Below are 26,300 nucleotides of genomic sequence, written 5' to 3'. Positions count from 1 at the left end.
TTTCACTTTTTGTACATCCTTTCAACCCTCGCTATTTAAATTCACCCGCAGAAATGGGATCAGAACACAAACCACATTCTCACTGGAGGAAATTTGCAATTTACTGGCAACAGGTGAGTCAACAATATGCTATCATTTGATTATTGATTCAGGATTCAATGAATTCATTATTTTCACGATTCTTTTCAAATAACAATGATCTTCTGCTGCAGATCATCTAACTACAATAAGAATGGTACTTCAGACTGTCACTTGGATGAGCGCCTTCCTCTGCGTCGCGCAAGTTTGCTCCATGCCCATGCCTTGCCAGCTACAAGGACAGCTGGTGCGAATAACCCACAACCTACTGAGAGACATGGTACTTTTTTTTAATTACTTTTGTTTTGAGATGTATTCTCCAACTATGTTTAACTAAATTCCTCAACGTGAATGCTGTATTTTCTATTTCTTTCAGGGGGGCAATTTTCCTCTGGAGTGCCTGCAGGAGAATGTCTTCGTGGCATTCCCAGCCACCGCATTTTCAACCTCCGGCGCGCCACAGGTAAGGGCAAGCGAGTACATCCAAGTGTTCTTTACAGCATGAAAGAGTATTTGAAACTGTTAGGATTAGAAAGTAGAACCCTTTATACTACAATTTATGTTTTTACAATTATTGTTGTTGTCCGTTTCAGTTGAGCAGCAGTGGTGCTAAAGCTATTTATGAGACATTGAAGAACATCGACACATTGTTTGGAGCTGACGACCTGCCTACTAAGTGGGACCAACGGAAGTTGGAGAATTTTCAGAATATTGTATACCGCCAGATTGAAGAGAGCAAATGTGTGAGTTACTATGCCAACACAGATAGGTTAACTGTTTAATTGTGGTATTGTGACATTTTTTATTATTATTCATCGCCTGCCTTTTTCGTTCTGGCAGATGATGGGCAGTGTGGATACCAGTGATTATCTCAACAGGGCAGAAGGACTGAAGACGTACTTTGGGAACATTGCAGCAGTCCTAAAAGAAAAGGTAGACTATAGGTTTAACACAAATATACACATTGTTTTGATAATATCTCTACATTGGACAATATTACCCTACATTGCCCTAACAGTTTATTTGTATTTTCACAGAATTTCAGTTACTGCGCCTGGGAAGTGGTTCGAAAAGAGCTCCTGTACAGCCTACAGTTCATTCTGGAACACAACTCTGATAGCCTGCTGTGGGCCAACAGAACATGAACATGAACTTGGAGAACTTTTTTACAGTTGTGTTTGATTTTAAAAGCCTATTATTCTACAATCATGTAATGTGCAACGTCAAAAAGCAATATTATTAATGTATTTATTTATTTATCATGGTTAATTATTTATGTATGCCTACATATTAATTTATTGATGTATCTATTTGAAAATCATCAAATGTTAAGTTAATAAACATTTGTATACTTTTAAATATTATTAATCTGAGTGCTCATTCTGTAGCCCAGTCTGTCGATGTGTGAACATTCAGATTTGTATTAAACATGCTCTGGTCATATGGATGTTAGAACTATTAGTCCTATAGCATACGAATCCATTAAGGAAAGCCCTAAAAACAAGTCAAATGTATCTTCTCAAAATGTAGTTATATTCCAAATTCTTTTTTTCAGTGAGGTGTGTTTTAACACTGGACAATGCGGGCCTGTTTTGAGCGTTGAACTCTGAGCTCCATGCGATTTCCGTTCCGACCATGGAGATCCTATTACATTTTATAATTCCCAATTCTGTGGTTCCAACTCCCTCTATGAATTTGCTTTCCACAGTAAATAACGTAATCGGAACAATACTAGCCCAATAGACTGAACAGGTGCACTGTGAATTCACCAAAGCTAGCCCAGCTCAATTAATCCCCACCGTTTCGCTTAGTTGTCATAATTGTTCACCAAATGTACATTATCCCAGTGGCGTTGAAAGACAAAATGTAAGTAACCGAATTTCTGTCCCTCTTACTGCCCCGGATGCCTCTGTTGATCCTACAGCTATTGTCTTTTATATATACAGTGGGGCAAAAAAAGTATTTAGTCAGCCACCAATTGTGCAAGTTCTCGCACTTAAAAAGATGAGAGAGGCCTGTCATTTTCATCATAGGTACACTTCAACTATGACAGACAAAAAAAGAAAAAAAATCAAAAAAATCACATTGTAGGATTTTTAATGAATTTGGGGCTGTTTAATGAATTTGGGGCTGTTTTTCTGCAAAGGGACCAGGACGACTGATCCGTGTAAAGGAAAGAATGAATGGGGCCATGGATCATGAGATTTTGAGTGAAAACCTCCTTCCATCAGCAAGGGCATTGAAGATGAAACGTGGCTGGGTCTTTCAGCATGACAATGATCCCAAACACACCGCCCAGGCAACGAAGGAGTGGCTTCGTAAGAAGCATTTCAAGGTCCTGGAGTGACCTAGCCAGTCTCCAGATCTCAACCCCATAGAAAATCTTTGGAGGGAGTTGAAAGTCCGTGTTGCCCAGCAACAGCCCCAAAACATCACTGCTCTAGAGGAGATCTGCATGGAGGAATGGGCCAAAATACCAGCAACAGTGTGTGAAAACCTTGTGAAGACTTACAGAAAACTTTGACCTCTGTCATTGCCAACAAAGGGTATATAACAAAGTATTGAGATAAACTTTTGTTATTGACCAAATACCTATTTTCCACCATAATTTGCAAATAAATTCATTTAAAAATCCTACAATGTGATTTTCTGGATTTAAAAAAAAATTTTTTGTCTGTCATAGTTGAAGTGTACCTATGATTACAGGCCTCTCTCATCTTTTTAAGTGGGAGAACTTGCACAATTGGTGGCTGACTAAATACTTTTTTTGCCCCATATATATAAATATATATAATATAATAATATATAATAATAATAATATATATAAAATAAAAATATATTTCACCTTTGTTTAACTAGGCAAGTCAATTTATAACAAATTCTTATTTACAGCTCTGTATTTTTCGCTGACTGCCCCACCACCACAGAAATCACTGAGCTAGGCTGAAACACCTGCATTTTGGAACTGCCTTACTCAAGAAAGCAAAAAAAGAGACCATGTATGTATGCAGCTTTATTTACTCAATAATTACTTATTTTTATATATTGTTTACAAACTTATATGTGACACGTATTAATGCCAAAATAACATGCAAAAGAGGCAACAACATAAAAACGTTACATTTTTAAAAACGTTTTGTTGTTGTTGTAGTCAAAACAGATGGAGTTCTGCCCCACCTGACCTGAAAACCGGTCGCCACTGGGTGGGTCCAATATCAAATGCTCTCGAATAGAGGCTAAATTAGACTGAGCAAAAGTTCTACATCACCACATATGGGATGCATTTCGCTGCCACAAATCACATATGAAACTGGGAACTTCCAAGCGCCGTTGTGGTGTCGTAGGATGCGTTGGCACAGCACCTGCTGTGGTTGAGATGACTGGAAGAAAAAATATATAATTACTTCTACATTGTTTGCTATCCAGGAACACAGCGCATGCGTATGGGAGATCACGCGAGTGGAGGTTCCCGAAAACCTGGTGCAGTCCAAGAAATATCTCGACAGCAGAGTCAAGCCGTGAAGAAGAAGCGGTCTTTTGGAGAACCACATAATCATCATTGGAGACATGTGACATGTTTCTGAGACTGGCTAATAGATTGACAGCTGATGCATTTACCGAGTGAATTATTTGTTTATAAACATTGGTTGACTGATATTTATATGTGAAGGCTATGTATTTATTCCTTTATAATAAAATGTAATAATTATTCTCATATCTTTTTTTATTAATTAATTTATATATTTAGTCATTCATGCTTTCATCCTGCCATTCTTTCTTGCATTCATTTGTTTATAGACTGACTTTTGTAAAGGAGTAATCTGCAGTTCAAACAACACGAAAGCGGTCACTGAACCACTATTTTTTCATAATAGCTGAGAAATGGGGTTGGAGAAAAGTAACCACTGTCACAGAGCTATGGATGAAAGGAAGGTCCACCTATGAGATTAAAGTTGTAGTCTAGTTTTATGTACAGTTGGAAGCTATATCCTGTGTTTTTCTACATTTACATGGTTTCAAACAATGTCAACATTTTTTTATTTGGGGTTCTGATGAGGTAAGACAGTAGTTGAACTAAACTCACGAGGATTGTAAAATGTATATATATTCTTCAGGAATCAATGGGTAGCTTGTGTATCAATTGTTTTAAAATGGATGTGGTAATCGCAGAAATGTCCCCTTCAGCGTAGTATGTCGGGGATGATGAAACGTTATAGTATTAGGAATTATGATTTAGGTAATTTTCTAATAAACCTACGATTACCTACGATCACAACACATCGGCAAATTGGTTCATTCATATAGCCCTGCTTGCCTCTCCCAACGACGAACTATTCAAATGTTAATGTTAGCAGGATTATTCAGACACAAATGTCATAACATGATGGTTCATTTCTATTTAATCATCAGTTATTACCAACAGTTTAATTCAACTGTACAGGCATGAATTGGACGCAGAAGATGGAAACATAAAGCGATCATATTAAGTTTTGTGTGGCTCAGCTTGGTAGAGCGTGGTACTTCCAATGCCAATCCTGTGGGTTCAACTTCCATAGGGGACCAGTAAAAAACATAGTAAAACTGTATGCACTCACCACTGTAAGTCGCTCTGGATAAGAGCGTCTGCTAAATGACAAAAATGTCAATCATAATCTCACAGAGAGAGAGATACTGGTTGACTGATAATATTTTATAAATTCGTAACATTGAATAAAAAATACATGAATCTATTCTCATCTTGTTTTCATATGCATATACAGTTGAAGTCGGAAGTGTACATACACCTTATCCAAATACATTTAAACTCAGTTTTTCACAATTCCTGACATTTAATCAGAGTAAAAATTCCCTGTTTTAGGTCAGTTAGGATCACCACTTTATTTTAAGAATGTGAAATGTCAGAATAATAGTAGAGAGAATGATTTATTTCAGCTTTTATTTCTTTCAACACATTCCAAGTGGGTCAGAATTTTACATACATTCAATTAGTATTTGGTAGCATTGCCTTTAAATTGTTTAACTTGGGTCAAACGTTTCGGGTAGCCTTCATAAGTATCCCACAATAAGTTGGGTAAATTTGGACCATTCCTCTTGACAGCTGGTGGAGCTGGTGTACCTGAGTCAGGTTTGTAGGCCTCCTTGCTCGCACACGCTTTTTCGGTTCTGACTACAAATTTTCTATATGATTGAGGTCAGGGCTTTGTGATGGCCACTCCAATACCTTGACTTTGTTGTCCTTTATCCATTTTGCCACAACTTTGGAAGTAGGCTTGGGGTCATTGTCTATTTGGAAGATCCATTTACGACCAAGCTTTATCTTCCTGACTGGTGTCTTGAGATGTTTCTTCAATATACCCACATAATTTTCCTGCCTCATGATCCCATCTATTTTGTGAAGTACACCAGTCCCTCCTGCAATAATGCACTCCCACAACATGATGCTGCCACCTCCGTGCTTCATGGTTGGGATGGTTTTCTTTGGCTTGCAAGCCTCCCCCTTTTTCCTCCAAACATAACGATGGTCATTATTGCCAAACAGTTCTATTTCTGTTTCATCAGACCAGAGGACATTTCTCCAAAAAGTACGATCTTTGTCCCCATGTGCAGTTGCAAACCGTAATCTGTATTTTTTATGGCGGTTTTGGAGCAGTGGCTTCTTCCTTGCAGAGCGGCTTTTCAGGTTCTGTCAGTATAGGACTCGTTTTACTTTGGATATAGATACTTTTGTACCTGTTTCCTCCAGCAAGGTCCTTTGCTGTTGTTCTGGGATTGATTTGCACTTTTCGCACCAAAGTACGTTCATCTCTAGGAGACAGAACGCGTCTCCTTCCTGAGCGGTATGATGGCTGCGTGATCCCATGGTGATCATACTTGCGTGCTATTGTTTGTACAGATGAGCGTGGTACCTTCAGGCATTTGGAAATTGCTCCCAAGGATGAACCAGACTTGTGGAGGTATACCATTTTTTTCTGAGGTCTTGGCTGATTTCTTTTGATTTCCCCATGATGTTAAGCAAAGAGGCACTGAGTTTGAAGGTAGTCCTTGAAATACATCCACAGGTACACCTCCAATTGACTCAAATTATGTCAATTAGCCTATCAGAAGCTTCTAAAGCCATGACATCATTTTCTGGATTTTTCCAAGCTGTTTAAAGGCACAGTCAACATAGTGTATGTAAACTTCTGACCCACTGGAATTGTGATACAGTGACTTATAAGTTCAATAATCTGTCTGTAAACAATTGTTGGAACAACTACTTGTGTCAGGCACACAGTAGATGTCCTAACCGACTTGCCAAAACTATAGTTTGTTAACAAGAAATTTGTGGAGTGGTTGAAAAAATAGTTTTAATGATTCCAACCTAAGTGTATGTAAACTTCAACTGTATTCATTGAGTCATACTTTCATGGATTCATTTGTTTATAGGCATACTTTTTGAAAAGGGGCAACCTGCAAAACAAACAACCACAAAGCCCACCCCGCCACTGTTTTGGTAAACAGCAAAGGGATGGGGTTGGAGAAAAGTAGCAACTGTCAAATTCATAGCAAGATCAGGATGCAAGTGTCGGACCATCAATGAAATCAAAGTGAGACTACAGTTTTAACCACATTTTGAGGATGTAAAGTATTTGCTTACAATTCGCTAAATTATTTACAAACAACAGAGTAAATAAAGCTTAGAATTTGGGTTCTGATGTGGTGCGACAGTTGAACTACGAGGCATTTAAAAGTTTTATATGTCTATTCTTCAAGAATCAATAGCTATATATAATTAATTAAAAAGTCTCAAATTGTAAGTACCAACCGCAGACTGGCCCTTTAACGTAGCATGTCCAGGAGGATCGCATGCTGTAGTATGCCTATTAGGTCGTTTTAAATATTTGACATCATTTTCTGATAAACCTACGATAAGGTTATCACAACGTATTGGCAAACTGGTTTAATCAGATAAGTAATGACAAGATATTCACAATTTTATGCTAACGGATTATTCAGATGATAAAAGACATATAGAGGTCTACAGCAGTCATTGTACACTCTAAAAATGAAGGGTTCAACAAGGGTTCTTTGTCAGAACCTCAAAGTTCTTAGAATAACCTTGTGTTTCTTGGCACTGAAAATTACCCCCAAAAAGTTCTTCCAAGTACCCTATAGAAGGTGGGGTTCATCGAGGAACCTAACTGCCCAGCGGAAGCATTTAGATTTGAATTTGAAAGGACAGCAGGTGCAGGCACTTAACTGAAACATTAAACAAGATCTCCTCAATTTAAGGTAAAGTTTGTCCCTTGTATGATCGAACTTGATTTTGTTTTATGATTGTCTTGTTTTGTACACTTTGTACAAAATAATAAAATGCAGTACTACAGGATATTTCTTAACGTAGCTCTTTATTAGCTAGCTATAACTGGCATGTTCACGTATCGCTTACCAGGATCAAAACTGACCATTGACTAACCATTTGGGTGGTCTTAACCAATCATAGCACAGTATGATATGGCGGTAAAATGCATCCAATTACAATTCAGTATGTTTACACATATGAATGTTACAATGATGACACCATCTATCTTTCAATTTTTGTGCAAATCTTTTGTGCAAAATGGACACAATTCAATGGATATCAATCAACAAAGAAGTAACTATGTAGGCTATAAGAATATGTTGAAAGCTAGCTGTATTGGGTTCCGATGACTGAACTGCTCACTTTTGTGTTTATGTTTTCCGGTATACAAACGAGGCATACAAGGTGATCACGTTGACCATCCTCCTCCCTTACCTCTTCAACTAATATCCCAAAGGTATGTTTATGAAAGCCCTTATCAAAGTTTTTTTCCCCATTCATAATCATCACAATAACCAAGGTATGAATTCTGTCGTGTGCACGTTCTGTTAATCATCTGTATATCTACTATTTGTGGATTCATAGACTTCACCCTCCCTATACCTCTGATGAATAAAACAGGAAACCTGTTCGATCACCATGCTCTGCAAAATCATTCTGGCTATGGACACGGAGAACATCAACACATTAACATCAACACGCCAGAGGATATACCCATTGGACTCGGGGTCCTGCTGGGAGTTTACCTCATATTTAGATTTTTTTTATTCGTCTTTGCCTCTAAAATCATAATAAACAAAGAGAACTAAAATATTGTGTAATTGTTGTTATTGTTATGCATATTATTATTTTTATTAATAATAATAAGGGTGGGGGGAGGGGGGTAGTTAAAAAATTAACCCCAAAAGGTTGTTCAAAAGGTTCTTTGAGGATCCATTATAAGGGTTTCTTTGAAGAACCATTTTATGGGGGGTTCCACCACAGTTTCAATCTGAAGTACCCCTAAAGGATACTCAAGGAACCTTTTCTTTTTAGATTGTATAGTTAAGGGTCGATATTCTCTCTCTCTCTATGTTTTAGCAATGTTTGTGCCTTCGCAAGGCCAGATGACTTAGATTGTTTAGACCTAGCCTACTGAGGACACATTAGGCACATGATGAGAGAGAAGTGGAGGATACGAAAAGGGACATCCGGTAGTCCAAGTGCGTTTTTCACGAGGTCAAACTTTCTCAAATTCATTCAGTTTTTACACCTAGTGAGACCACCTTTCACTTTCTGTACATCCTTTAAATTCTCACAATTTAAGTTAAGCCGCAGATATGGGATCAGAAAACAAATTCTGACTGGAGGAAATCTGTACTGTACTGGCAACAGGTGAGTCAATATATCATTTGATCATTGCTTCAGGTTTCAACGAATGAATCACTTTCAGGATTATATTCGACTAACAATGATACTCTGTTACAGGTCATCTAGCTACCCCAAGAATGACACTTCAGACTGTCACTTGGATGAGCGCCTTCCTCTGCCTCGCACAAGTTTGCTCCATGCCCATGCCTTGCCAGCTACAAGGACAGCTGGTGCGAATAACCCACAATCTACTGAGAGACATGGTACATTATTTAAATTACTTTTGAATTGAGATGAATTCTCCAACTATGTTTATTCACTGAATAGCTCAACCTGACTTCAGTGTTCTCTCATTCCTTCAGGGGGGTCATTTTCCTCTGGAGTGCATGCAGGATAATAATGTCTTCATAGCATTCCCAGCCACTGCTTTCACAACCTCCGGCGCGCCACAGGTAAGTGCATGGGCGCATATCCAAGTGTTCTTCACAGCATGAAATACTATTTGCAACCGTTAGGATAAGAAAGTACAAAACTTTAAACTGCCATTCATGTTTTTTTAAATGATTGTTGTTGTCCGTTTCAGTTGAGCAGCAGTGGTGCTATGGCTATTTATGAGACATTGAAGAACATCGACACATTGTTTGGAGCTGACGACCTGCCTACTAAGTGGGACCAACAGAAGTTGGAGAATTTTCTGAATATTGTATACCGTCAGATTGAAGAGAGCAAATGTGTGAGTTACTATGCCAACACACATTACTTAACTATTTAAAAGTTGGATTGTGACACTTATTATTTTCTTCTTGTGTCAGATGATGGGGAGGGTGAATACATGTGATTATCTAGTCAGGGCAAAGGTGCTGAAGACATATTTCAGGAACATCACAGCCATCCTGAAAGAAAAAGTAGGGTACAAGCAAATACAGTATAATGGAAATCCCTGTTTTGATAATATCTCTATGAATATTAGCCTACATTGCCCTAACAGTTCATTTTTATTTTCACAGAATTTCAGTTACTGCGCCTGGGAAGTGGTTCGAAAAGAGCTCCTGTACAGCCTCCAGTTCATTCTGGAACACAACTCTGATAGCCTTCTGTGGGCCAACAGAACATGCATTTGAACTTGTTGAACTGATTTACATACTGTACCTGATTTTGATAACATAATTGTAGAATGGTAGGCTATGTGCAATGTCAAACTGCAATTTAAGGCATTAATGATGTTATCTATCAAAGTTATGTATTTATTTGAAAATTGTGCATACTGTTGCTGTCACGTAAATACACGTTTTATACTTTTAAATATTGCTATTCTGTGTGCTCATTCTGTAGCATCGTGATGCACTGTCTGTCGGTGTGTGAAAGTTCAGATTTGGGTTAAACATGCTCAGGACATTTGTTTACATGTATTATTTTTATTTAACCTTTATTTAACTAGGCAAGTCAGTTAAGAACAAATTCTTATTTACAATGACGGCTGACCCCGGCCAAACTCTAACCCGGACGACACTAGGCCAATTGTGCGCCACCCTATGGGACTCCCAATCAATGGCCAGTAGTAATAGAGCCTGGAATCGAACCAGGGTCTGTATTGACACCTCTAGCACTGAGATGCAGTTCCCTAGACCGCTGCGCTATTCGGGAGTGGACGGCTGGCCTATAGCCTAATAATCGCTAAAGGAAAGCCCTAAAAACAAGTCAATCTGTAGTTAAGCTATATTAAATTACTGTCTACAATGAGGATAAGTAAACGGGTTTCAGCAGGGCTCGCCTGTTTGAACACAGTACTTTGAGCTCTTACGAACTCTGTATCAACCCACGCCATGTAATTGCATTCCACAATAACACAATCAGAACAATATTTGCCGAATAGACGCATAGTGAATTCACAAGCGGTGAGGTAAAACAGTTCTCCCTACTGTTTCCTTTTCCACTTTTAATTTATTTCCTTAGTGCCTTCAAGAAGTGTTCACACCCCTTGACTTATTCCACTTTTGTTGTGTTACAACCTGACTTCAAAATGGATTACATAGTTTCCCTCACCTATCTACACAATACCCCATAATGACAAAGTAAAAACTTGTTTTTAGATTTTTGTGCAAATTTATTTAAAAATGAAATACATAGTCATGCAACTTATTATGTTAAGCATATTTTTACTCCTGAACTTATTTACTCTTGCCACAACAAAGAGGTTGAATACTTTGTTGTCATCAAAGCACTTCATGATGACAGAAGTGAGTGCTACCGGGCAATAGTCATTTAGTTCAGTTACCTTTGCTTTCTTGAGTACAGGAACAATGGTGGGTATCTTGAAGCATGTGGGGACAACAAACTGGGATAGGGAGAGATTGAATATGTCTGTAAACACTCCAGCCCGCTGGTCTGCGCATGCTCTGTGGACGCGGCTAGGGATGTCGTCCTGGACGGCAGCCTTGCAAGGGTTAACATGCTTACATGTCTTACTCACGTCGGCCACGGAGAAAGAGAGCCCACAGTCATTGGTAGTGGCCGTGTCGGTGGCACTGTGATATCCTCAAAGTGGGCAAAGGTGTTTAGCTTGTCCAGAAGCAAGAAGTCAGTGTCCGCGACGTGGCTGATTTCCCCTTTGTAGTCTGTGATTGCCTGTAGACCCTGCCACATACATCTAGTGTCTGAGCCGTTGAATTGCAACTCCACTTTGTCTCTCTTCTGACATTTTGCCTGTTTGAATGGCTTATGGAGGGAATAACTACACTGTTTGTATTCGGCCATATTCCCAGTCACTTTGCCATGGTTAAATGCGATGGTTCGCGCTTTCAGTTTTGCGTGAATGCTGCCATCTAGCCACGGTTTCTGGTTAGAGTAGGTTTAATTAGTCACAGTGGTACAACATCTTTTATACACTTCCTGATGAACTCAGCCACCGTATCAGTGCATTCGTCTATATTGTTCTCGGAGGCTACCCGGAACATATCCCAGTCCTGTGAAAGAGTATTTTACAATCCCCGGTGTCTCTCTGGAAGGAAATCCTCGGCCTGAGCTAGTCAAATTTATTATCCAGAGACTGAACATTAGCGAGTAATATACTCTGAAGCAGTGGGTGGTGTGCTCACCTCCGGTGGTGTTTTGAAACAGCGTTCAGTTGCCAGGGGGGGGGGGGGGGGGTACAAACAAAGGATCAGAAAGTCGTATTCCTGGTCATAATGCTGGTGAGTTACCATCGCCCTGATATGCAAAACTTCTTCCCGGCGGTATGTAATAACTCCCAACATTTCCTGGGCTAATAACGTAAGAAATAACACATAAAAAAAATTAATACTGCAAAGTTTCCTAAGAGCTAAAAGCACGGCAGCCCTATTCGTTGGCGCTATTTTACCAGTGTCAGACATTCTAGCTTTTCATTTTTTATTAATTTGTAATTTTTTTTTACAAAAAAAATAGAAAAACATAATTCCACTTTGACATTATGGGGTATTGTGTGTAGGCCAGTGACAAAACATCTACATTTTATCCATTTGGGCTGTAACACAGCAAAATGTGGAAATACTTTCTGAAGGCACTGTACATGCATGTAGCCTATTGTTGTAGGGTTCATGTCAGGTTACAGCCAGGTGTAGTCTGATCATGTCTAAATGGTGAGAGTTGACTGAGGGCCAGTTGAGCTCAGTGAGAATCAGAGGATTTATGTATAATGGAGCCAGACGGGTAAACAGAATGACACACCCTGCACCTGAAATAGAAACATGGAGGTGAATCATATTTTATAGTATATGATTCACTGACTTGAGATTGAAACAGACCTATATCAAAACATCACGGTTAATGAACAGGTGTCAAGATTGTAAGTGTTATGATTCACCATATACACCTACATTATCATAGGTCTGATTTTTAAGCACCGCTGGCTAAAACAGAAATATATCATCTGATTTAGAGGGGATTACTAATACTGTGGAAGTTCATGAAGGGGCCATAAATGCTGTGGTAGATCTGTCTGAGAACTACATCCTAGAATATGACAAGTTGGACAGGTCTGACACTCTGAATTAGGGCAGAATGTCAACATTTGGCAGAATATTGATAATCACTAAAGAAAAGTCATGGTATTAAAATGTCAGTTTTTATTAACAATTAACTATTACATTTAAGGAAATAGTCTGACGCTATTGCAGGAGTAACATTTAAACTCATTTTTTAAGTCTAAGTTAGCGCAGCACATTTGACTCATTAATTCCCATGCTAAAAGTTTGGGTTATGATTGAGGTTAAAAACTTTCACAAGGTCAGGAAATAGCATCTGGTTTTGTAAACCTCAGTCACCTATAGGGGATTTATTCATCTTCTGAGGTCAAGTACTATTCATTATCCTTGGCCCAATAATGGTCTTTAAAATCCCGCCAGTCTGCCACTTCCACCGAATGTGTTATTAGTCGGTATTTACCAGAACTAGTGCTACAAAGGGAGGTGTGAGCTGTGAAGTGAGTCACGACTTCAGCCCACACCTGAGAAACCAAGGTAACCCTGGAAGACACCACAGACCTGTGGCTTTAGGCCACTGATCAAACACCACTTCTCTTCTAATCCTCAAATCAAAAATGTGTTGGCCAATACAGTCCATAACTATTGTCACCCTTGATAAAGATGAGCAAAAAAGACTGTATATAAAAAACAGTAAATAATCTAAATACTGAGCTACATTATGCTAAAACAAAAAGGGAAATTGTTATTTTATACTCACAATTGCTCAGAGAAAGAGATTTGAGAACACGTTGGGAGGGATGTTAGATCATTCCTCCATCCAGAATCTTCCCAGACCCTTGATCTCCTTTGTCTGCTCTTATGGACTGCACTCTTCAATTCAAAACACAGGTTTGAGGTGTAGCGTAGGTATGAGGTACCTTTCAGAATGTGCTTCCATTTTTGGGCACCAAAGAACTCTATTTTTATGTCATCTGACCATCTGGAGTTTCATACATGGCATTGACACATTAATTGGAACCCGGTGCTGGTCACACTACATGAAAATGAAAGCTATTTGGCCGTGAAAAAAAGAAGCTTATGCAGAAAATGACCTTATACCTACAGGAAAATAACGTGGTGGATCTTTGATGTTATGGGGATATTTTTCTTCCACTGGTTCCTGGGGCCCTTGTTAATTGACCACAAACACTTTGCAAAGTCCATCTCCGTCTCTGGACTTGACCCAATTGAAAACCCGTGGTTTGATTTGAAGAAGGCAGTCCATACGAGCAGAAGCATATCAACGATCTGGAAAGATTCTGTGTGGAGAAAGGGTCTAAGCTCCCTCCCAACATGCAATCTCATAAAAAGTGTTCAAAAAAGGCTCACTGTTGTTATCCTAAAGTATTGAAAACAGGGGGGCCAATCATTTTGAACATCCTCAACAAAAAAACAATGTTGATACTTGGTAAACAAAATCTGTTTCTCTGAACAATTGTATTAGTATACAATTATAGAATTTACAAATTTTTCTGAGCACACATTGTTCAGTATTTCTACACATTAATTTTGCTCATCTCTATCAAGGGATTCAATATTTATGAACATAATTGTACGTCTCCTCCCAACCCATCCATGGTTGACTGGTTCTCTCTCTCTTCATTGGGATTATTCATCATACCAGTGTGTGGATAAGTTTGAAATCTGATGCTAACTAATATAGATTCCTGTAAACTTTAATTGGACAACCGATTTAAAACTCCAACTTTTAACACATAACTCCCATATTGGGCTGCCAAACTTGGCGGATGGTTGCCTGGTTACGTCTCCTCATTCGGATTCCAGGACAAGGCATACTGCTCATCATACTGGAGTGTGGATAAGCTAGTAGACGAGTCTAATGCTGACTAATATACAGTTGAAGTCGGAAGTTTACATACACTTAGGTTGGAGTCATTAAAACTCGTTTTTCAACCACTTCACACATTTCTTGTTAACAAACTATAGTTTTGGCAAGTCGGTTACGACATCTACTTTGTCCATGACAAGTCATTTTTCCAACAATTGTTTACAAACAGATTATTTCACTTCTAATTCACTGTATCACAATTCCAGTGGGTCAGAAGTTCACATACACTAAGTTGACTGTGCCTTTAAACAGCTCGGAAAATTCCAGAAAATTATGTCATGGCTTTAGAAGCTTCTGATTTACTTAATTTGAGTCAATTAGAGGTATACCTGTGGATGTATTTCAAGGCCTACCTTCAAACTCAGTGCCTTTTTGCTTGACATCATAGGAAAATTAAAAGAAATCATCCAAGACCTCAGAATTTTTTTTGTTGACGTTCACAAGTCTGGTTCATCCTCCAAACGCCTGAAGGTACCACGTTCATCTGTACAAACAATAGTATGCAAGTATAAACACCATGAGACCACGCAGCCGTCATACCGCTCAGGAAGGAGACGCGTTCGGTCTCCTAGAGATTAACATACTTTGGTGCAAAAAGTGCAAATCAATCCCAGAACAACAGCAAACGACCTTGTGAAGATGCTGGAGGAAACGGGTACCAAAGTATCTATATCCACAGTAAAACAAGTCCTATATTGACAGAACCTGAAAGGCCGCTCAGCAAGGAAGAAGCCACTGCTCCAAAACCGCCATAAAAAAGCCAGACTATGGTTTGCAACTGCACATGGGGACAAAGATCGTACTTTTTGGAGAAATGTCCTCTGGTCTGATGAAACAGAAATAGAACTGTTAGGCCAAAATGACCATTGTTATGTTTGGAGGAAAAAGGGTGAGGCTTGCAAGCACAAGAACACCATCCCAACCGTGAAACACGGAGGTGGCAGCACTTCACAAAATAGACGGCATCATGAGGCGGAAAAATTATGTTGATATATTGAAGCAACATCTCAAGACATCAGTCATGAAGATAAAGCTTGTTTGCAAATGGGTCTTCCAAATGGACAATGACTCCAAGCATACTTCCAAAGTTGTGGCAAAATGGCTTAAGGACAAAAAATTCAAGGTATTGGAGTGGCCATCACAAAGCCCTGACCTCAATCCTATAGAAAATGTGTGGGCAGAACTGAAAAGGTGTGTGAGAGCGAGGAGGCCTACAAACCTGACTCAGTTACACGAGCTCTGTCAGGAGCAATGGGCTTAAATTCACCCAACTTATTGTGGAAAGCTTGTGGAAGGCTACCTGAAACGTTTGACCCAAGTTAAACAATTTAAAGGCAATGCTACCTAATACTAATTGAGTGTATGTAAACTTCTGACCCACTGGGAACGTGATGAAAGAAATTAAACCTGAAATAAATAATTATCTCTACTATTATTCTGACATTTCACATTCTTAAAATAAAGTGGTGATCTTTTTACTATGATTAAATGTCAGGAATTGTGAAAAACTGAGTTGAAATGTATTTGGCTAAGGTGTATGTAAACTTCAGACATCGACTGTACATTACTGTACATTAAATAACAACAAATTGAAATGTTCTATACTTTAATGTGTTTGGCTGCCAATCACTAAATCTTGCTAATCTGGAGGGAAAACGCACTACTATTGAAGGTGGCACTGACTGCACTTAGTTGAAATTCAAGAAATATCATTACAACTTAAAATAAATCATCATACAATATCATAAAATGACTGACCCACCACAGTGACTCACATTAAAATAGTCTACCATGCACTCATACACTTCTAATTACGCAGAGGCAGACTAGAATAGGGAGTTCGGTATCCATGGCTGCAGATGTTTAGATTAGAAAACGAAAACAAAGAAAGGAAAAAAAACTAAGCGAGAGAAGAAACTCCCTTTGAGACGTGACACGATCTCTTGGCATGACAGAAATAGTGCGGGTGAGACTGGCAGCGGTTTGAGGAAGCTATGTGCCCTGGACACACACACAACTCGCAGTGCCTGTTGGCGGATTGTGAATCATTTACTGCCTCATTGCTTAATCATCTAATTGGACGATGTATGATACACTTTACCACAAAACATAAACACACTGACTGGCTTTCAGTACCACTGTCTACTAAGAGTTTTCATTTGTATTTTTCGTGGCTGTCTACATACCCCCACAGAGCGATGCTGGCACTAAGACCGCACTCAATGAGCTGTATACCGCCATAAGCAAACGGGAAAAACGCTCATCCAGATGTGGTACTCCTAGTGGCCGGGGACTGTAACTCAGGAAACCTTAAATCAATTTTACCAAATTTCCACCAGCATGTTAAATGTGCAACCAGAGGGGGGGAAAAAATCTAGACCACCTTTACTCCACACACAGAGACATGTACAAAGCTCTCCTTTGCCCTCCATTTGGCAAATCTGACCATAATTCTATCCTCCTGATTCCTGCTTACAAGCAAAAATTAAAGCAGGAAGCACCAGTGATTCAGTCAATAAAAAAAGTGGTCAGATGAAGCAGATAGTAAGCTACAGGACTGTTTTGTTAGCACAGACTGGAATATGTTCCAGGATTCTTCTGATGGTATTGAGGAGTACACCACATCAGTCACTGGCTTCAAAAATAAGTGCATCGATGACGTCGTCCCCACAGTGACTGTACGTACATACCCCAACCAGAAGCCATGGATTACAGGCAACACCCGCGCTGAGCTAAAGGGAAGAAATGCCGCTATTCGAAGAGGGGGACTCAAACCCTGAAGAAATCCCGCTATGCCCTCCGACGAACCATCAAACAGGCAATGCGTCAATACAGGACTAAGATCGAATCGTACTTCACCGGCTCAGATGTCAGTCGGATGTGGCAGAGCATGCGGACTATTACAGACTACAAAGGGAAGCACAGCCAAGAGCTGCCCAGTGACACGAGCATAACAGACAAGCTAAATTACTTCTACGCTCGCTTCAAAGTAAGTAACACTGAAACATGCATGAGAGCATCAGCTGTTCTGGACGACTGTGTGATCACGCAGCCGATGTGAGTAAGACCTTTAAACAGGTCAACATTCACAAGGCCAGATGGATTACCAGGATGTGCACTCCGAGCATGCTCTGACCAACTGGCAAATGTCTTCACTGACATTTTCAACCTCTCTCTGTCAGAGTCTATAATACCAACATGTTTCAAGGAAACCACCATATTCCCTGTGCCCAAGAACACTAAGGTAACCTGTCTGTAGACATGAAGTGCTTTGAAAGGCTGGTCATGGCTCACACCAACATCATAATTTGCATACCGCCCTAACAGATTCACAGATGATGCAATCTCTATTTCACTCCACACTGCCCTTTCTCACCTGGACAAAAGGAACACCTATGTGAGAATGCTATTCATTGACTACAGCTCAGCATTCAACACCATAGTGCCCTCAAAGCTCATCAATAAGCTATGGACCCTGAGACTAAACACCTCACTCTGCAACTGGATCCTGGACTTCCTGATGGACCACTCTCAGGTGGTAAGGGAAGGTAACAACACATCCGCCATGATGATCCTCAACACGTGGGCCCCTCAGGGGTGCATGCTCAGTCCGCTCCTGTACTCCCTGTTCACTCATGACTGCATGGCCAGGCATAACTCCAACACCATCATTAAGTTTGCCGATGACACAACAATAGTAGGCCTGATCACAGACAACGGCGAGACAGCCTACAGGGTGGTCGTCAGATACCTGGCCGTGTGGTGCCATGACAACAACCTCTCCCTCAACGTGATCAAGACAAAGGAGATGATTGTGGACTACAGGAAAAGGAGGACCAAGCACGCCCCTATTCACGTCAACGGGGGTGTAGTGGAGCAGGTTGAGAGCATCAAGTTCCTTGGTGTCCACATCACCAACAAACTAACATGGTCCAAGCACACCAAGACAGTCGTGATGAGGGCACAACAAATCCAATTCCCCCTCATGAGACTGAAAATATTTGGCATGGGTCCTCAGATCCTCAAAAGGTTCTACAGCTGTACCATCGAGAGCATCCTGACAGGTTGCATCACTGCCTGTATGGAAACTGCTTGGCCTCCGACCGCAAGGCACTACAGAGGGTAGTGCATACGGCCCAGTACATCACTGGGGCCCAGTACATCACTGGGGCCAAGCTTCCTGCCATCCAGGAACTCTATACCAGGTGGTGTCAGAGGATGGCCCTTAAAAAACTGTAAAAGTCTCCAGCCACCCTAGTCATAGACTGTTCTCTCTGCTACACATGGCAAGCGGTAACGGAGCGCCAAGTCTAGGTCCAAGAGGCTTCTAAACAGCTTCCAACCCCAAGCTATAAGACTCCTGAACATCTAATCAAATGGTTACCCAGACTACTTGCATGCCCCCCCCCCCTCTCCTCTTTTACACTGCAGCAACTGTTACTATCCATGCATAGTCACTTTAACAACTCTACCCACATGTACATATTACCTCAATTACCTCGACTAACCGGTGCCCCCGGACATTGATTCGGTACCGATACCCCCTGTATGTCGCCTCGCTATTGTTATTTTACTGCTGCTCTTAAATTTGTTTGTTTATTAGGTATTTTTTACACTGCATTGTTGGTTAGGGCTTGTAGGCAAGCATTTCACTTTAAGGTCTACTACACCTGTTGTATTCAGCGCATGTAACAAATGTAATATGGCTGCCCTCGTTTTCTCTCTAAGAGACACAAACACCTAAACATAATTAGGAACGAACAACTTGTGCTTTTAATGAAATATTGAATTGTACAAAAAAATAAGGTATTTTCCACAAAACATGACATACTTTTTAAAAGAATGTACCTGAAAATTTTTTAACGGGAAATGCCAAGTTGTTCTATGGCACAGACTTAAACACAGTGAGTGCAGGTGAACACAGGTAAACTGTCTCCAGGTACATGTCACATGTTGACACTGAGGTCCCACGGTATATCCTCATTTTCCTCCTGGCCATCAGGGTCAAATTGGCTCCAGGGAATGTCATTCACCTGACAAAGAAATGTTTAAAAAAGGACATTGATTGCAGAGATCAGATTTGATTTAGATTTCATTAAATGCTTGTGGTCAACAACACTGAGTTATGCAGAATACACAATTACATATAATCAGTTACATTAAGTCATAAAGTATACTACTAAAATTATTATTACATAAAGTTAACACGAGTGACTGTCCAGTAAAGTTGCCAATAATTTAAACTGCACTGGCAATTTTTATAAATACTACATTGCCCAAAATACATACAAATTAAGCATCCCATGTGGGTAAGAGAACAGTGTGGTACCTTTATGAGTCCTTTCAGATCCTCATCTTGTAGGACATCATCTCGCTCCACCCTGCATTCAACTACAACTTTCCCATTACCTGGAAGAAATATTTTTTTTTGTGATTACATTTTTATTCCCTTATGTCAGAGGATATCCCTGCCCATGCCTCTACACCTGGAAGACATTAAAATACGCAGAGCTGATATCTTCAAAATGATTCCAATGATTAGTTCACTTAAGAGTTCAGGGCCTCGTTTCCCAGAGCCTTCGTAGCGTTTAGATCATTGTTAGAACCATCTTACGATGTATATTTAGTGGCCAATCTGTTTCCCAGAGCCTTTATTAGTAAAGATCTATAACAACCTTTGCACATCTACGAGTGATCCAGACCACTCGTAGAAGAATAGACAAAGTGCATCGTTAGATGTTTTTTTTGCCCTTCCGCGTGTCACTTTATTCACAGAAGATCTCTGCTAAACATAGAATCAAGATGGTAAGGCTAGATATCTGTGTGACTGTGACCACCAATAACTTCAGAATGAAGTTAACTACAAATACAAAGCCGGCAAAATATTTGCAATTGTTACAAACAAGTAAAAGAAAAAAACAACGCTTGAAATGAAAACCGAGATCACTGCATTAAAAGATAAATAGACTTCATGGGCCTATATATTGAAATCATAGAGTTTTATTTTGCCACTAGGCTACGTATTGAAAATGTTGCCTCAATATGCATCATGAATGACAAGATGTGCGCAATGATGTGCCCAATCAGCCGTATGGGAATACACTCAAGTGGTGGCGGGAGCTTGGACTGTCGTTTCCACGTCTCCCAAATTTAAGTGAAGCTTTACTCACCCAGAACCAGCAGCAACACCTTCTCGAAAGCGTCAACCACTGCTTTGTCCCTGGCCCATCTCTGGAGCTTTCCTCTTTTTGGCAGGACAACGTCTGGACCTATGGCCCAAAACCGTAGAGAGGAGTTTTAGTGAAAGAAATGCAGACCGTTTTCTAGCATGTGTTGACAGACTAGAGCTTTCACTTTCGCTGCACAAGAAGAATGAGTTATTTCATTACAAAGACACAAATCGTATATTTTGCCCTCAATGTGGATCAGGAATGTTCTGAGAATAACACAGACATTTTGGAAAGGCAATTAGAGATCAACACCTTTACGTGAACAAGCCCAGAGTTGGGCAAAAGTATGTGTAGATTCTTGTCTATATTCTGTCAATATTTTCTGTTTATTTTAAGGCCCCGTCACCACCATTTCACCTGGTCAAAGTCCTGTACTTCGCAAATAAAAAAGGTGATTCTCATTCTGAAACAACTTTCTCATAGAAACTGTGGCTGTTCTGCGGAATCTCACCGGTGCCCTCTACGGTCTCTTCAGCCACTCCGACGCCTCGGCAGCTAAGGCCATGCTGTGGGAAGGTGACATCCATGATGCAGCCGTACTTTAGGGTAATCTCCTGAGGGTCACCAGTTGTGGTGGACAACCTGCCGGCATCGTCACAGTTGGAGATGTCCTTCAGCTGTCCAGAGAAAGGAAGGCTTCATTACATATTGTCGTTGTCTGACGAAAACCTTGTAACTACATTTTTGGCAATTGTTATTATTAAACTTTTAAAAAATGTTTTTTATTACATTTATTGAAAGCAGTAACTCCCCTCAATGTACTTTTGACTCAAGGACCAAGAAAATATAGGTTTCTGAAGTTTCATAATTGTATGTTCTTTAATAGGAAAATATGTTAATTTCTTTAAAATGTTCTGTTTTGGATATATGAGCTTTTCATCATACAATGACTGTAAACGACATGGTCCATATTCTATACAGCAGAAAGGGATTGACATACAAAGTTGGGACTGAAGAAGATGTGTTACTTTAAAGTCTAACAACCTATCATCTGCTTGTGTTGTCAATGTTTTAATGTCTTTATACATCATTTAGGTCATTGGTCACACAAAGCTAACTAGCTAGCGATTTCACAATGGCTACACCCACCAAAACAAACAAATATTGTATCTGTTGTATCATACTGTAACATAGCACTGGAACATAAAACAAGACACATCTGGGGGCATTGCTACTCCTTACTGTAACAATGTGGGTGCTCCATCCATTAAAACCCAGGTAGTGATTGGCCAAGTCCTGACACTTGCTACGGCTCAGTGGCTTAGAGTAGTGAAGGAAGTTTGGGTACTGCTTTGTGCTCAGCTTTACCTGGAGAACAGACAGAGAATGTACAATCAGTTCTAAATGTCCATCATTACAATGGTTATGACTTCATGGTGAACAGTGTTTAAGGGGAGAAAGTGAAGCAGAGCAGAAGACCAGCAAGAGGCTGGTCTACAAGTCATCATGGAGTGGTAAGACACTGCCTTCTACTGGTCAAGGTCTGGTTTTAGTTATTGGTCAAGTGTTACTGTGAAGGTTAACAGCAGCTGTGAGAAAAAGACGACTCTTGGGGCCTTGAAGTTGTTTTAACCCTCCTGCTGTGTTACGGTCGAATAGGACAGATTTACAAGTTCTCTCCGAAAAATGTAGTTCAATTAATCTGATTGTCATAAGGTTCCAGGACATTGTCCACACAGGGCATATGAACACACCAAATACATTTTTATGATTTTCATTACATTTTGGGTGTTTCATTTAACTTGTACACCTGTGGTGTTTCTGGTCAAAAATGACCGGTCATTAGAAATGAATGGGTGAGACTACAATTAGTGTATAAAATTGGAGTTCAGGGACATGCCCATTCATCAGATGGACACACTTCATCTCCCAGAACCCCACATGCATGTATGTATGTATGCATGTATGTATGTATGCATGTTTGCGCGTGCGCACACACACACACACACACACACACACACACACAAACCTTTCCCCAATAGAATATTTCCCCCACGAGAACTACAGCTGTTGGCATTCTCACAAACAATCGCAACATTGTTTCAATAATATATAGAACTTTTCTCGCAGTTCTGGTATATAAAAGCTTTTTTGAGGCCTTGCTCACAATTCGTTCTGTGGCAGCACAATGACCAAACGATATACTGTATGTGAGGCTCTTGATCATATCTTTGATCATGACACTGGTGAGGAGGAGAGAGTCCTTGTTAAACTTTGACAAAAAGTAGTCTGTGATAAATAGCACAACATGTTTCATCTGAGAACTTGTTATAGTCAAAATAATCCATACATTTAGCTTTTTCTACTCAAAAACAAGTTATATGAGCTCAGGTCAATGAGGCCATAAATAGCAAATAGAAGTTCAAAACGTGTAATGTTCACAAGAACTTAAGCTGATAAAAATATCTAACACAACATTAGGTGATAATATTTGTATTATTATGGATTTATAATCAGCTATAATGGGGCTGTCATTTTGGACCGGGAACACAGAATGAATTAACATGAACACAACTGGAGGGTTGAATGGGAAAAAGTGATTGATTAAAAATATATACATGTCACATAAGCAAGGATCTTATGAAATAATACAATTATAATTTGGAGAGAATTTTGATCTCTTTGGAATTGCCGATTGTAAATAGATGAGAACTTCAAGCACTAAATTATACAATAGAGTACCACCGTATGAGTCATAATACCCATAAAACCTAGCGGTCAACTAGGATCCAAATGTTTTTCCACTATTAATTTTTCCCACAGGGGATTTTAAAAACACTTAAAATAAGGGCTGTGTTTCATGTAGGCTTACCCTGGCGAGACGATTTGATAACCATGTAAATCTCTCTAGGACAAGGTGACTTTTATCATTATATTCGCCTGTATTTACCCCCCCCCCCAAAAAAAAAATGAAACCCTAATTAGCAGCTAATGTGGCTATCATAAAGAACTACAAATGATCTGGATGAGACTGACGAATCAAGGCAAAGGTAAGAATCTCTGAATTAACTATTTAATGTTAGCTAAATGTAGTAATGAATAAAGTTTTTGTGCAAGTTTTAAATTGACCCAATTCCTGTTAGCATAGGTGTCAGCTAGAGATGATGTGCAGGAGCTTGCAGGGATTTGTAGTTGTGCAAGTCTTCTTTGACGCCAATTAGCATTTTCGAATCTGAGAGTAAATAGAGCCTAATATATTGATAAGTCACCTTGTCCGAGAGAGATTTACATGGTTATCAAAACTTCACACCAGGGTAAGCCTACAAGAAACAAAGCCCTTATTTTAAGTGTTTCTAAAATCCCCTGTGGGAAAATTAATGGTAGAAAAACCATTGGAACAATTTTCCTGTTTGACCGCTAGGTTTTATGGATATTATGACACCTCCACCGTGGGGCTCTATAGTCTACAACATTTGAGTAAGTTTCTCTCTGAATGTTCCCTTACCTTCAAAGGAGAGCTCTGGAAAAAGCATCTTCCATGTGTGGCTTTCTGTGCTTTAGATGCCTGGGCTGCGGAGAAGTACTTGACTAGGGCATAGAACCCTGGCTCGACCCCGGCAGCATTGGGACACACCTTTACCAGATACAGCGGTCCAAAGTTGCAGAATATGTTCCAGATGGATTCCTTTAAAATAATACAGTACATAATTTCAATTCATGGCAGTGAAAGTCATGTATTCGCCAGCTTTACATAGGCTGGCGGGTAGGAGCGCTGGGCAAGTAACCGTAAGGTTGCTGGATCGAATCCCCGATCTGACAAGGTAAAAATCTGTCGTTCTGCCCCTGAGCAAGGCAGTTAACCGACTGATCCCCGGGCGCCGATGACGTGATGTCGATTAAGACACCCCCGCACCTCTCTGATTCAGAGGGGTTGGGTTAAATACGGAAGACATTTCAGTTGTACAACTGACTAGGTATACCCCTTCCCCTTTCTACCTTGCTCTCCTATCAAATATTTCGTATCAAAGTTGCATTAGTGTTCTACAAGTAAAATGTAGATGTGTCCAAAACAAAGTCTTATAAAAGGCCTATGCTATTAGATTGCTTTAATAAAAACTCACTATTTTTTCTGGCGATTCTCAAACGTCATTAACTATACTAGATAACTAGTGTATTAATCACATAGCTAACAACTGTATAATTAATCAACGAGACTTACGTAAATAAACGCGTCTGAAAATGTGGATTGAATATTCCAGACAAACAGTGTTTTGTTATTTTCAATGGGTACCCTGAACTCTATTACGTCCACCTCGACCTCCATTGCAGTAGTGAATTCTGGCTAGAGAAACATTATTACTGTAGGCTACTACTCTGCTCCGCCAACAGTGTTGCACGAAATGGTTTCAATGTTGTAGGTTGGTATTATTGTCCTCCTTGTAAAGTATTTTCTGGAGGATAGTATGAATCAATTTATCGCAGAAAATTTGATATGACGTTTACGTTGACTTCCGCACAAGAGCATCTGATTTCCCCGCGCTGAAAACGTCATTCGTTACGCAGAAGAGGTTCTTCTTCTTCTATGCTATTATGGAGGTCTACAAAACACACGTTAGAGATGCATGCCGCCACTTACTGTATGGGGTGAAAACTTGGGAACTTTAATGCAGTTAAGGAAAGGCTGAAAAAAACATACTCATATCATTCCCAAACGTTTTTACTCGAAAAAACATCAACATACTACTTCAGTCAGTTTTAAATGTCTACTCAGATCCCCAAAAACAGGCTCTGGGGCCTGAGAGGGAGGAGTATCTTCCGACAGTATTCCCTACAATGTTTCTGCCTTGAAGTTCTGAAGGTCCAATAACCTTTTTGCCGCTTTCACAATGATATCCAGTTTCTTCTGTTTTATTAGTTTGTCCTGTACAATGAATCACCTGCACAATGAATGCAAAAATATCCACCTTCTTCACCATTAGTATTTCAGCATCTTTTATTTGATGATTGACATCAACAGGCTGCTTGCTTGTCATCCATTGCCAAAGCTTCATCATCTCTACTCTCTCCTTCAACAATTTCACTGTCTCCACATAGGAGACCTGCTTGACAGCCCTGTGCATCGCTACTTTGACCTCATTCACCCTAACAGGGCACGCAGGGAACGCTGGAAAATGCTTCCCATCACAATTGCAGCATTGTGCATCCTCCGACTCTTCAACACTTATATTCCATCTGCAAACACTTGACACGTGGCCAAACTTTTTACATGCATGACATTGCAGTGGACTTTTGTACATACAGTGCCTTGCGAAAGTATATTGAACTTTGTGACCTTTTGCCACATTTCAGGCTTCAAACATAAAGATATAAAACTGTGTTTTTTTGTGAAGAATCAACAACAAGTGGGACACAATCATGAAGTGGAACGACATTTATTGGATATTTCAAACTTTTTTAACAAATCAAAAACTGAAAAATTGGGCGTGCAAAATTATTCAGCCCCTTTACTT

The 26,300-nt window shown here is 39.8% G+C and overlaps 3 protein-coding genes across 3 annotated transcripts; 2 read left to right on the top strand and 1 right to left on the bottom strand.

Moving 5' to 3' along the window:
- The first annotated feature begins 232 nt into the window (after positions 1–232).
- LOC110538053 (interferon alpha-7) lies at positions 233–1,223 on the top strand. Its single transcript, XM_090191393.1, has 5 exons — positions 233–358; positions 455–541; positions 672–847; positions 942–1,011; positions 1,116–1,223. The coding sequence occupies exons 1-5, from the start codon at positions 233–235 to the stop codon at positions 1,221–1,223; spliced, it is 567 nt and encodes a 188-aa protein (XP_090047519.1).
- Positions 1,224–8,907: 7,684 nt separating this feature from the next.
- On the top strand, positions 8,908–9,891 carry LOC149979347 (interferon alpha-7-like). Its single transcript, XM_090191392.1, has 4 exons — positions 8,908–9,033; positions 9,133–9,222; positions 9,354–9,503; positions 9,778–9,891. Exons 1-4 carry the CDS (start codon positions 8,908–8,910, stop codon positions 9,889–9,891), a joined length of 480 nt encoding a protein of 159 aa, XP_090047518.1.
- A 9,479-nt stretch (positions 9,892–19,370) lies between these two features.
- Positions 19,371–25,389, bottom strand: rdm1 (RAD52 motif containing 1). The gene is made up of 7 exons (XM_021624593.3): positions 25,010–25,389; positions 24,296–24,475; positions 22,033–22,158; positions 21,302–21,467; positions 20,791–20,889; positions 19,950–20,029; positions 19,371–19,653 (listed from the first exon to the last, which is right to left on the bottom strand). Exons 1-7 carry the CDS (start codon positions 25,112–25,114, stop codon positions 19,567–19,569), a joined length of 843 nt encoding a protein of 280 aa, XP_021480268.2. The 5' UTR covers positions 25,115–25,389; the 3' UTR covers positions 19,371–19,566.
- Positions 25,390–26,300: the final 911 nt, after the last annotated feature.

Source organism: Oncorhynchus mykiss, chromosome 12, assembly GCF_057628025.1.
Source record: "Oncorhynchus mykiss isolate SJ-2025 chromosome 12, ASM5762802v1, whole genome shotgun sequence".
Classification (NCBI taxonomy): Eukaryota; Metazoa; Chordata; class Actinopteri; order Salmoniformes; family Salmonidae; genus Oncorhynchus; species Oncorhynchus mykiss.
Note: the sequence above shows the minus strand (reverse complement) of the source record. Positions and strands in the feature narration are given on the sequence as shown.